Source organism: Patiria miniata, unplaced genomic scaffold (assembly GCF_015706575.1).
Source record: "Patiria miniata isolate m_02_andy unplaced genomic scaffold, ASM1570657v1 HiC_scaffold_7, whole genome shotgun sequence".
NCBI classification, from domain to species: Eukaryota; Metazoa; Echinodermata; class Asteroidea; order Valvatida; family Asterinidae; genus Patiria; species Patiria miniata.
In genome coordinates, this window is record NW_024037074.1 from 14,007,008 (window position 1) to 14,019,110 (window position 12,103).

The 12,103-nt window shown below is 37.6% G+C and overlaps 1 protein-coding gene across 2 annotated transcripts in view; it reads left to right on the top strand.

Annotated features, from left to right (window-relative positions):
* LOC119744609 (RING finger protein 17-like) overlaps nt 1-12,103 on the top strand; it is a 48,281-nt gene that overhangs the window by 14,243 nt on the left and 21,935 nt on the right. For both annotated transcript variants that reach the window (XM_038220640.1, XM_038220641.1), the window contains exons 27-32: nt 498-667; nt 4,237-4,356; nt 6,362-6,445; nt 7,471-7,782; nt 7,888-8,035; nt 11,775-11,910. In XM_038220640.1, coding sequence (XP_038076568.1) covers nt 498-667; nt 4,237-4,356; nt 6,362-6,445; nt 7,471-7,782; nt 7,888-8,035; nt 11,775-11,910 — 970 coding nt within the window. The remainder of the gene's footprint in view (nt 1-497; nt 668-4,236; nt 4,357-6,361; nt 6,446-7,470; nt 7,783-7,887; nt 8,036-11,774; nt 11,911-12,103) is intronic.

Genomic DNA, 12,103 nt, shown 5'->3' on the forward strand with positions numbered 1-12,103 from the left:
TAAATCATTTTGTTTGATTGGGGAGGGGGAACAATCCAGCAGTGTTGTCGTCGAGTCAATCATAAGTCTATCACAAGTCCGATCAAATGTAAATCACAAGTTCTTTTACAAGTCCAGCCTTAAGTAACAGGCGATGAACAATGTCATGGGAATATGAATAGTTTGGTTGCCGTACCCGCTACTGTACCAAATTTCGAACCAACCAGCCGACCATGGCAAGCTCGGTGGTCGAGTGGTAAGATGTATGCACTAGTAAAACAGGAGGTCAGGGGTTCAAATCCAGACAAAGTTTTTTGTGAATTTTTTTCTCACAATTGCTCGGGAAAACTGTGAGTAAACAGTGTTTATAAAAATAGGTTGATGAAGGGCACAACCCAATATTTAATATAATTGACAAAGGAATGCTTTTGCACAGTTGAGAGGCCATAATTCTGGAGTATTTCATGAATATTTGTTTTTGGCTAGTCTGACAGAGGATGTCTGTGTATTTTTGGTAGTTGGCACATTCCGGGATGTGATGGAGAGACTACAAGCAGCTAATGCCATAGCTCAGTCCGTACCCACAGCTAGCGAGCTTCATGAAGGACAGGCAGTGTGTGCACAGTTCCAGGAGGATGGTCTGTGGTATCGAGCTAGAATCATCAGGCTACATGCAGACACTGTGGAGGTGAGTAGAGACAAACCATTCTTTATATACGTAGGTGTGCAACTGAGCGATAAGAAGTACATGTAGGAGTTTGGGTCGGTATCTGTACTCATAAATAAGTGTTCAAGATGCAGGTGAAGTGAAATATTAACCTTAACAATCCTGAATCTTCCAATTGCAAAACAGTTTTCACGCACCCTAGGGAGTTAGGCATTGTAATGATCAATCCAATGACTTGCAGCTTTTTTCTATGTATGTATGCAATTTTGCCATCTGATGTCTGTTCTTCTGATTGTAATTATGGATTTATTGTTTGTTATGATAATGTTTAGAACAGTATTAAATTAATGTGATTTTAGCAATTTTCTATAATTGTTACTGTCACAGTTTTATAGTTGGCTTTGAACAACCAAAATCACTTTTTTTCCCCAAATGAAGAGACTTTTCCCTCATACGCACAGTAATAATTCAAACTCCTGACATGATTCTATCACAATACAAATCTATCTACAATGATGTTATGACTGCTCTCTAAACCAGCTCCTTCAGCATGGCTGAAATGTGTACGTGTGTAAAGGTCACCAGTAAAATAAATCTATATTTGCACATGTAACTGATGTATTCTTATTTATTATAAAACGTTTTTTTTTTTATTTTAAATTTTGTATTATAAAAGGCTGTAGGTGGCGATGAAGACTTTGTAATTTGATCTAAAATAATATCACCTGTATATTGATTCAATATTAATATACAGACGGGTACAATTACAAATTGCTGTCGTAACATCTTGACTTGTAAGAAAATTACTGGGGGTGTATTTACAAGATAAAACCAATAACACTAGGATAGAGAAAGTTGGAAGAAATCTGATCAAGGGTCTCGTAATGCAAGTAACCTTGTGTTGTGCCAGTTCCTGATTATTCGATTTCACCGACACTAACATACCACTCCACAAATTTCTTCCCCTAATCTGACTTACAAATGTCTGAGTGCGGCTGTTTTTGAGTGGCATTATCAGACTGATCTTATTACATATCAGTGAACCTTCAGGGTAGGGACGACTTCAATTTCCTTTTGACCGCCGGAAAGAAATGGATATATTGTATATTTCATGCTGTTTTTTACAATTTGCATGGCATGATTTTATACGGGATCAACGGTGCCCTTATGACTCGCAAGATTACAGGCTGTGGAAGATGTGAGAAATATCCACTTATCCTCACTCAAGTAGGAATTCATAAATTCTACAAAACAGAAGTCTTGTGGTCTGAAGGAATTTTTGTGGTGGGGGGGGGGGAGCGTTGGTTGCAAATATCCTTTTCTTTTTTTGACACAAGATTTGGTCATGAAAAGAAAATATGATCAGAACATGACCCACAGCTGGTTTTAACACTTTATTACACAATTACATATACTGTCGGCAGGATTGTTTTTTTTAATTGTCCATAAATCTCATGTGTTCGTAGTTATTACCATACAAATTAATTGAGCATATCATCAAACGTTTTCTTTGAACTGAATCCAGCACTGAACTTTCATTTCCTGTGACTACTACATTCCAGATGTTATCATAATCTGACATGTCGCTGAGAAAATTTGTTGAGACAAATCTGAAGTCACTTGAAATTCAGTCCTTATTACTTTAGTTTGAGAAGGAAATCCGTGTCACATGTTAGACTAGACTGATCTAGTATCATTATCTAATTCTTGGTTTCATTTCATTGGCAATTTATTGGTGCTTCATAAGTACTTTAGGTTAGGGTGGGGGCTAAACTGTTATTAATACTCACCACAAATTACAGTCTCTGCAATCAATACTTAAAATCGTTCCTGAATTTTTTTTTCAGTCCAATATTATCGTTTGAAAATGCACCAATTTTATAAGTCTCTAAATTTCCTTTTTTTTTCTCAATAATTTTTTTGGGGTGGAGAAGTTTTTGCCCACAAACCTGTTGCATATTTGTTGTGTCTTACTGGGGTATTTGTGGATATGGTCATCAGTCCCAGTAATTACTAGGTTTTACTCAGATGAACTTTCTCACTTGATGGGTAACGTGATGGGTTGCAGATAGAGTGCATGCTCCATAAGAATATCTTGAGTTCATCCAAACTATTAAAGAAAACAACGTCTCGGGAGTATGCACATCTAACTCCAAAGGGGCAGATTTCCAATCGATTGGATTGGATTTCCCGAGTACATGTACTTCATTTGAGAATTTGACCCGAAATTTTTAGGGTATTGGGTTGCTGGATCTGTTATCTACAGCGGGGGAGGATGCTGTTGATTGCCTGACTGCCAGGGAAGGGGGTTCTATTTGTCCTATTCCCTCGTTGGTTGGAGGAGTTTCTCCGGGAGTTTTTGATTTTATTTTTCGTGTCTTGATTTCTTGAAATCATTGGTGTGTGTAGTCCCATGGATGTAAGCACATCTGAGAACATCACAGCCTGGCTTTAGTAAAAAACATGTTATGGTTATAGGCTATAGCACCTAAAATGTCAAACAATGTGTTTCTAAAAAGAGTTAAGGAGATTAATTTAAGCTCTGTCTGTAAAAGTCTGTTATTGTACAGGATTGCCGTGTTTAATATTTGGTGATTTTGTTCTATTTTAACAATCTAATAAGGCCAGTGAAAGACAGTAAAATTTCTGATTTTATAACTGTGAAATGTCCTCATATTTGTGCCTCTTTAGGCAATGGCCATAAATCATGCCATCTCCATAGCATGAATAATTATCCCCTGGAGAACAAGTCTGGAGATATGGAGGTAAAGCGAAGACATTAAGCCTGGTTTATTAACAAGCATTAGAGCGTTAACACTGATTGATGATAACCTGTCTATGCCCCCAAAATTCCTCACTTTTCTCACTCGCATGACTTTTAAAGTAAACAAGATCATAGAAAACGCTTATAGAATATGAAAACCGAATGATAAGCTCTCTAATAAAAAAATCATTATGAATAAAAAAGAATTCCCTCAAAAATGGAAGGTGGCAGAGAACACCTATGGGAGGTAGAAGTGAGGTAGGTCATCAGAAGATATCTCAGTTGCATAAGATGATTATAGTTTTGATGGATTTAGATATTAAGTATTTGGAGCAGATGTTTAGCAAGATAACCTATTGGCACATATACTTTGTAATTACATTGTATTACATTGTACTTATTCCCTCATGAATCCATAAACCATACAGTGTTGTGGTGGCTTGGAATATTAATAATAAAGGGAGTAAAATGCAGGGCAGTTTTGGGGCAGTACAGGGACTCATGGATTGTGCTTGGTTTATAACTCTTATGTTGTAATGCTTTTATGCCTCATGCGCAATTTCACCATTATCACTTTCATTATTCTCTGTCTAACAATTGTACTCTCTCAGTAGTACGTGCACTTTAATAGTGCTTGTCTTCAAAATTGTTGATTCTATTCCTTTAGTAGGCCTAATAAATGTCACTTCTCCACTTGCAGTAATCTGACAAATATTCAATTTCATTCGTCAAACTCATTTTGCAACTTTTCAGTGTGTGTCATGAACTCCCCCCTTCCCCCCAGAGTGAACCAATGATATACATGTACTTCTTTTCATTGAAACAGGTGCACTATGTGGATTTTGGCAACTCAGAGACTGTTCCTTTGACAAGCATTCATCTCAAACCGTTCATGTTGGATATGCCTCAACAAAGCCGCGATTGTATTCTCATTGGTCTCAAACCGGTAAGTCTCAAATTTGAAATGAAATTTAAAAGTTAATCATAAAAGACAAGGTAGGGATTCTAACCGTAGACACCCAATCTGTTGTTGGTTCAGTGCTCAACCAATTAAAGCTATGCAGCCAATTTATCTATTAATTGGTCTAATTTTTTATACTGGTCATTATTTTGTGTAATCTTTTTTTTGGCTGGACTCGGAGGGCATCGTATTCCCTCTGACTGGCCAAACTAACTGACTGACTGAATAACTTACTGACTCCCCAGATATCCGAGTATAAATAATGTCCTTAATTAAACGTTCTGATGCTGCTCAACAAGGCAAGCCTAGACTGTTTCTGCTGCATCTTGGGCAATCTAAAAAAAACACTTCAGTGGTCATCTTTTTTCTTTAAATGTCTCTAAGAGATCTTTATTTTGACATTTTCATGTGAACTTACAACCGGGCAAAGAGTCACATGTAATGCTTAGATCAGATAAGATTGCACATTGTCTTATTGAGGAGTTGTTTTCCTCCATGGCTTTTTAATCCATTAACCGTTCCTTGAATAAGAGTAATCCATCATCTTAAGACCATGTTGAAAGGTTAGGACTCAATACAGCTGATTCCCTTAGGACCATTAGGCATGTAAGATCTCCAATTGTATTGTTGTTTACTCGACAAACGGCTGCCGTAGTTATAAAATGGTTGGAGATTAACAATGAGCTAGACATAAAACTCTCACAAAGCAGGAGCGGCTGACAAAAAGATGAATTCACTCTCTAAAGGATAAAGGTAACTCTGGGTCAGGTTATGAAACATTGATTTGTTTGGGCCTACAGAGTGTTTTCTGTGGATTATTAATTTGTTTTTGCTCTTCCACAAAAAGGGTTTGTATTTTTAACTTTTGCACCTAAAATCATGAAATACAACTTTACAGGTGAAATGCTTGATGGAATGTTCTTCATTGTATTGCATTGGTTTCTGGGAGTGGGAAAACTATTTTGATCGCTGTCTGTGATTTGTTTCTTTAACTCTTTGTGATCAGTTTTAGTCATCAATTTCTAGTGATATCTCAAAAATAGACACTTTTAAGGAGAACTTTTACAGTAACAGATTCCAAATTTATGCCCTGTTCTCAAAGTATGGAATAATCATTTCCAGTTTCCTTCAAAAGATGTCTGTTTTTTTCCCAAAGGGATTTTCTAATCTTGCTTCCAAAAATTATTTTCGCTTGAAGTATTTTGATTTATTTAAATCGTGCTTTAAAAAACTAATTTAAAGTATTTTGATTTATTTATGGGTCTGTACGTCAACTAGTTTTACAAATTACGATCCTGAAGGCGACCAGCGTTAATTCAGTCATGATCAGTCTCAGTGTAACTTGACTTGTTTCAAGCTTAAAGCAAAACAAAGCATAGATTTATCTAGTTACAGGGAGTGATCAGACCTGCAGGCAGCGATCATCTGCACAAGGTGCATTAAATTGAGCAGGGACGCTTTAAGGCTGTCCTCTGGACATGAGATGAGATGTCCAGAGAGGCTTAGGCTATGTCTGAATCACTCTGCTGTGACTGGCATTCTAACACACACAGGGAATTGGATTAAGCCGCTTCCCATAGGCATTCATGTATGTGTAATTGCAAACCATAGCGGAATGAAATAACCAAATCATTCACAGAGATATGACCGTTAGTCACCCTCATTCCAGTCGTAACTCGTCAACAAGACCTGATCATCCAAAATGTCCTCAAGCGACTGCCCTGCTGGACACTGTAAAGTCTTTGCAAATGAACAATTGCAGTTTTTGTCACAGTTTGTGCAAGACAGTGGTGATATTTGTTGGGTTGTTAAACCTCTGTTAGTTTTTTTCTTATCTCCTGTTATGTACTTCTTAAATTTAATAAAAAAAGAGAGAGGTTTTCCTCTCCTCTCGCCACATTTTCACCAACCATGCCAACTAAAAAAAACAGTAACATCTGAATCACTCTGTTTTAATTTTTTTTTTATTTTACAAAACTTTTATTTGCAGAAGTCGAGCCCTTCCTGGCCAGCTACAACGATCCAATTCTTGTTGGAGAGTCTCGTTGAGCAAGCGTGTACAGCCCTGATCCAGGTAGAAATAATGGAAGAATAGTATCTGATTATTACTTACGGGTGGAATTTATTTATTTATTCATTTATTTATTAATTCATTTATTTGGATGGTCTGTTATTTTATTCATTCATTCATTTATTGAGTCATTGAACCATCAGTCAACTGAACTACCGATAAGTCAATTGAATAATTGATCAGTGCATTTTTTGATTTATTTGTTGCTGCCTTTAAGGCAATCATTTCTTTATTCTTGCTAGGTTGTATTTTATGTCATGTTTTTTAGTCTATTTAAAATGGGTCAGGATTGTGAAATCATCAGGAAGCATTTCAGCCTTCAATTCATGATGGATGGCCCTGCAAATGCTTACATAAAAAAGCTTCTTATTTGCTAGAGCTTTAAAAAAAAACATTCTTAAAGAATTAGGTTGATTAATGGGTTTTAAAGTGGAAGGCCATTATTTTTTCAATCTTTCTGTGAAAGCTTTGCACAGACTGCTATATCCGTGGGTGCACTATACTTATTTAGAGTGATAACTGTCTGAAAGAAGAAGGACTGTAAGCCAACTGCTTGTAAAACTGACTGCCTTTTACAGCTTCTTTTGGGTGCAGTTTGGCTATTTTGACTGAGTCAGTTTTTCCACAGATCGTACACTGCTAAAAAATAATATTTTTACATTAAAAAATACATTTTGTTTCAAGAAATATTTTCTTGTCATGAGTATGACAAGAAAATATTTCTTGAAACAAGATCACTTTTAGCCGTGTCCTGAGGGATAACACCAAAATGGCTTGACCCAGGAGAGGCTTAATTACTTAAAATTTGGACATTGGCTTGATAATATCAATGGGATCATACACCTGCAAAGTGGCAACCACTAACTTCAGGATAGATGTTCATTACAAATTGATTGATTGTTCTCTGTGAATCTTGATCCAGTAGAGATGTTATGTAATACTTTATGGCTAATAAAAACAGGGGTAGGCTTACTTTTGTGGTTCTTTCGTACTCAGTGATATTGTTGTGTATATTTGTCTGGTTTCAGTCTCTTTGCAAGAAAGGAGAACCTCTGAAGGTAGACCTGCTGCTTCCTGGTGGCCAGAGCATCAACAATATCCTTGTAGCGCAAGGAATGGCAGACAATGAAGACAATGATGATGGCAGTGAGCCACGCTACCCCTCCAAAGGAATGGAGCAGTCCAGAGATGTCACCATGGGGACAGCCAATGGGAGAACAGTATCCCCTGAAGTGGAAGTAGCTATGGCTGGGCTGGAAGTTGAGTACAAAGCAATGAGGTTGCCTGCCAAAGGATCTCTACTGGCTGTGTCTGTGACTCACATTAACCAACCAGACATGGTAAATAAACTCTCCCTATATCCTTGAACACTTGTATTTCATTGTACTACATTGTATTAAATAGTATTACATAATCCATATCGTGTACAATATTTTTTTTTGTAGATTTATATACAGCCCTGGGCAGATCCTCCAGATGGCGATGATCCAATCCAACTAGAAACCTATCATCAGCTTGTTGAGTTACAGAGAATGTCAGCTGACCTCAACAAAATGGCAGCCAGCTTGCCTAGTGTCACTGACCCTCAACCAGGTAATATGACAGCCCAGCCCAGCCCAGCCCTGCTCTGCTCAGCCCAGCCCTGCCCTGTCCTGTCCTGCACTACCCTATACAGCCCAACACAACTCAATCCAATTCAGCCTAACCCAAACCACCCAGCCCAGCCGTGCCCTTCCCAATTCAGCCCAGCTCAACCCAACTTAACCCAACCAATCCAATTAAGCCCAGCATTACTTATATAGCCCAGCCCAGTGCACCCCAGCCCAACCCAGTGCAGCCCAGTGCAGCCCAGTTTAGCTGTTGCAAGTAGAACTTTTTTTTACAATGTTTAAGGGGAGGCTTGCTTCATGAAATTGTCTTCTTTTTTCCCATTCTCTTCCCCCCCCCCCCCTTTTGCACAATTTTGTGTTTATTATGTGTGTGAATGTCTTGGTTTTTTTAGGTCGTTTCTTAAAAGAGGGGATATGGGGAGTTGAACAACCTTACAAGCCAACCGGTATTAATGGCTTTTTACAAAAGAGTCAGCAAAAGAAAAAAATGACCAATGTAGTTTCCTCCCAAGAGCTCATACTGGAATCTCGCTAGGAAGCAATTTTGGCTTTGACTTCTGTCTAGGAATCCCCCCCAGGAAAGGACCGAATCTGAAGGGAGACTGTTAACAGCATTCAATCAGCGTATCACAATTATGGGGATTTCCCTCAAGTTATTTATTAGATGAAAAATGGATAATTAAATGCAGTTCTTACTTTGCGTTGTTTGAGATTTTTTGCTCATGGGGCTGACCTGAATCTAATGTTTCATATACTGGAATCCAAGCTTGTGATCAGTTGACACTACGCTCGGAAAATAGTTGTAGTGATTTTTATTTTTCAATGAGAAAAGGTATCTATAAAGCGATTTAAAAAAATCTTTTCAGTACTTGTTAAAAAAATTGGCTTAATGGAACAGAACTGTTGAAAGGGAAGGAAAACAATTTGTTTTTGTTTTTTTTAATTTTCCAAATGTAGATCACATTGCAGTTTATACGTCCAAGATCTTGCCCCGCATACCATCCCATAACAATTCAACTCAACTTGGTAAAACCATGTGTGGGTGGTATTTTATGGATGCAGGTTGAAGGCTAGCCCACACAGTGACTTGATTACAAGGGGCCTAAAAAAACATGATGACATTAAAGAGGAGTCGTCTTGGGTTCATCATGAAAAGTCATCCGTGACCAGGGTGTAAGGTTTCTCACCATTTTTTAGATTGCGAATCCTCCCTCACTCCTCCCATGACCCTGTTGTACTGCAATATTGGTGGTATTTCTTGAAAGTAGGTAAATCTATCTTGCTTTTATTGCAGTCAAGTATTTTGTGGTCTGACTTATTACGCAGGTCCTGCGCACATTGTCACACTTTTATGCCTCATGCACATGCATGTATTGTGAGCTAGAAAGTTTACTCCAGACTGTACATGTAGCAACATTGAGGTATATATGTAGCAACATTGAGGTATATATGTAATATTCTAAACAGCTGAATAATTTTTTTTTTACCTTGTAAAATTTTAGTCACAGGATGGAGTACAGAAAACTAAACATCTGCAGTTTCAAATCAAGAAATTTTCAAACAGTGCATATGGGATAGATGCCATTCAAGTACACCCAGAAATCTCTTGGAAAAAAACAACACTTCTTGTTTTTTTTACCACTGGGAAATTATACGTTTCCCTGAGCCCATTAAATGCAGGGACACTCAACGAGATGCTTTGAATAAAAGCAGGGTGTGGAAAAGGTGTAGGATAAAAAAAAATCAGATTTTCTGAAAGGAACGTGTTTGAATTGTCATTTGCCTCTTGGGAAATTTTGGAGGGCTTTGAATAAAAGGGTTTCGTTCTATCTGTTGGTGGATTTATTTTATAGTTTGTCTGTCCAAGTGAATAATTTATATGAACAGTCTTGCACAGTTAGTGGTATACGCCTCGAGGAGAATGTAGGGGGCGCTCTATTGCATACTCCAGAGAGTTGAGATAAAAGTAGCTTGACATTGGTTCATTCTTTTTGAAATCTAGCCCCAGTGTATTGTCTTACAAGATTGCATCTGTGCATTGGCAGAGAGAAGGTGTTTACCAAAAGAAATGATTATTCAGTATTCAGAAATAACAATTTTAAAAGTACTTTTAAAAAATAGAGTATACATGTATGAACACTCTTGCCCTTGCCAAAAACAGAAGTCCAATTCAAAAACAAAAGTGCAAGATGAAGTTTTCACGGCGTTCCTCTGTTGGGAATTTTTTCCCCTCTCTTTTTGAAGTTTCAACAATTATTCATCAAGCTCATACTTTGCAGCTCAAGTTTCAGGCTTCCATTACCTCTGGAGAGGATACCATACCCTTAAAATATTCCACCTAGCTATCGTGTCCTTTCCCATCCACTTTTAATCAGAGGTATTTTTTCTAGGTCTGTTGATTGCTTTTTGAAGTGGGTGTCAAGTAACTCTAGCGTGGACTACAAGTACATTGCTGTGGTGAAACCCATGGGTGATACGTTGCACTCTGCATTATTCTCTCTACTTTGTTCTATCAAGTTTTGGGCATTTTCAAAATTCACGTATCTCTGTGTTTTAACTAAGTATCTGCTTATACAATTCTGACAACTTTTGTTTTTGCTCATATTATCATATTTGTATTTGTGAATTGGGATTAAGTAGCCACTAGAAAAGAAAAAAAAAACTTGTGTCTTTAAGACTTTAAGACCTACATTTACCGGTACTCCAAGGCCAGATAGGTCAATCATCTCAAGTGCATTTGATGGAACCATCTTATGATAACATACCTGAGAGAGAGAGAGAGATAAACCAGCAAAATAAAAAAAAAAAAGTTGTTTGTATATGACTTTTATCAAAATCTCTTTCCCTGTGAAAAAACAGTCCGTTGTTCCGAGGGAATTTTCTTTTTCTGATCTGAGTGAATGTCATGTTGTGATAATATCTCATGTTCCTACTCAAGTATTGTTTGGGTTGGCTGGGATTGCGTTAGAAGAAATAATAACGTGAATCTTGCAATGCCTGTGACGGGATGGAGGACGGGCTCACGCAGCCAGAGGGGGCACTGAAGAAGGGACTTTGTGTTTCTAGTTCCCTGATGTTTTTATTTAATACCTGGAAATTCTTGTTAGGATTGTGATGATGCATGCCAAATAGTTCTCAGGTGTGAAGTAATACATGTATCTGGTTGACAATGTAAGGAATAACTCAAATTGTACTGTTTCGTCAAAAGAAGCTGGAGGAAGTTTTAATAAAAAAACAAAACAAAAAAGAAGCAACAATCGGAACAGGAAAAGCTGGCTTAAATGTACAACAATACTGTACTATCCAGTAAAATTATCAATAAATTTGGTTGATTTCTGCTGTTTTTGAGCAATAGGTCAATTGTCAACTGTTCCTAGCTGTCTTTGCCTTCATAATATCTTTGCTGAAATCGGTTGTATCATTCATTAGCAGAGTAGTAATCACGCTAATCATCCGTAACATCAAATGTCCATCGTTGCTCAAACTGAGGTTACAAGTGACACGGGAATGCCATAGCCAGATTCTTTGGAAAAGCTTGTCATTTGACTTGACAATTTGACTTGACAATTTGACTTGTCATTTGATGTAACTTGATTACAAAACTATTTAATCTGTTTGAATTGAATTGTTTTGTCCGGTGAAATCTTCGACAGTGTTCTTGGTATAGACTTGAGTCGTTGCCCTTTGCCTTGGTCTTGATTTCTGATCTCATTTTCTGTTAGGATTGTGTTGCTGTACTCTCTACCAAGTCAACCAGCAATGGTTCCGTACGATCATTCTTCAAGTCAAGACGGCTGAGAAGCTCTGTGAAGTCCAGTTTGTGGACTACGGCACGTCAGAATGGGTCCCAACAGAAGGGTGAGTCCCTCATCATTCAGTTGTCCAAATGTCAACTTATTTCAAATGCTACAACCAAACCCTTACTTTGCCGAGTAAATGTAAATTTATAACCCAGAGTCCTGGTAAATATGTTTGCAGAAAGCCTTTTCAAAGTATTCCATGGGATTTAAACCCCTTGGACATAAATTGAAGTCGGGTCGTCGGATGATGT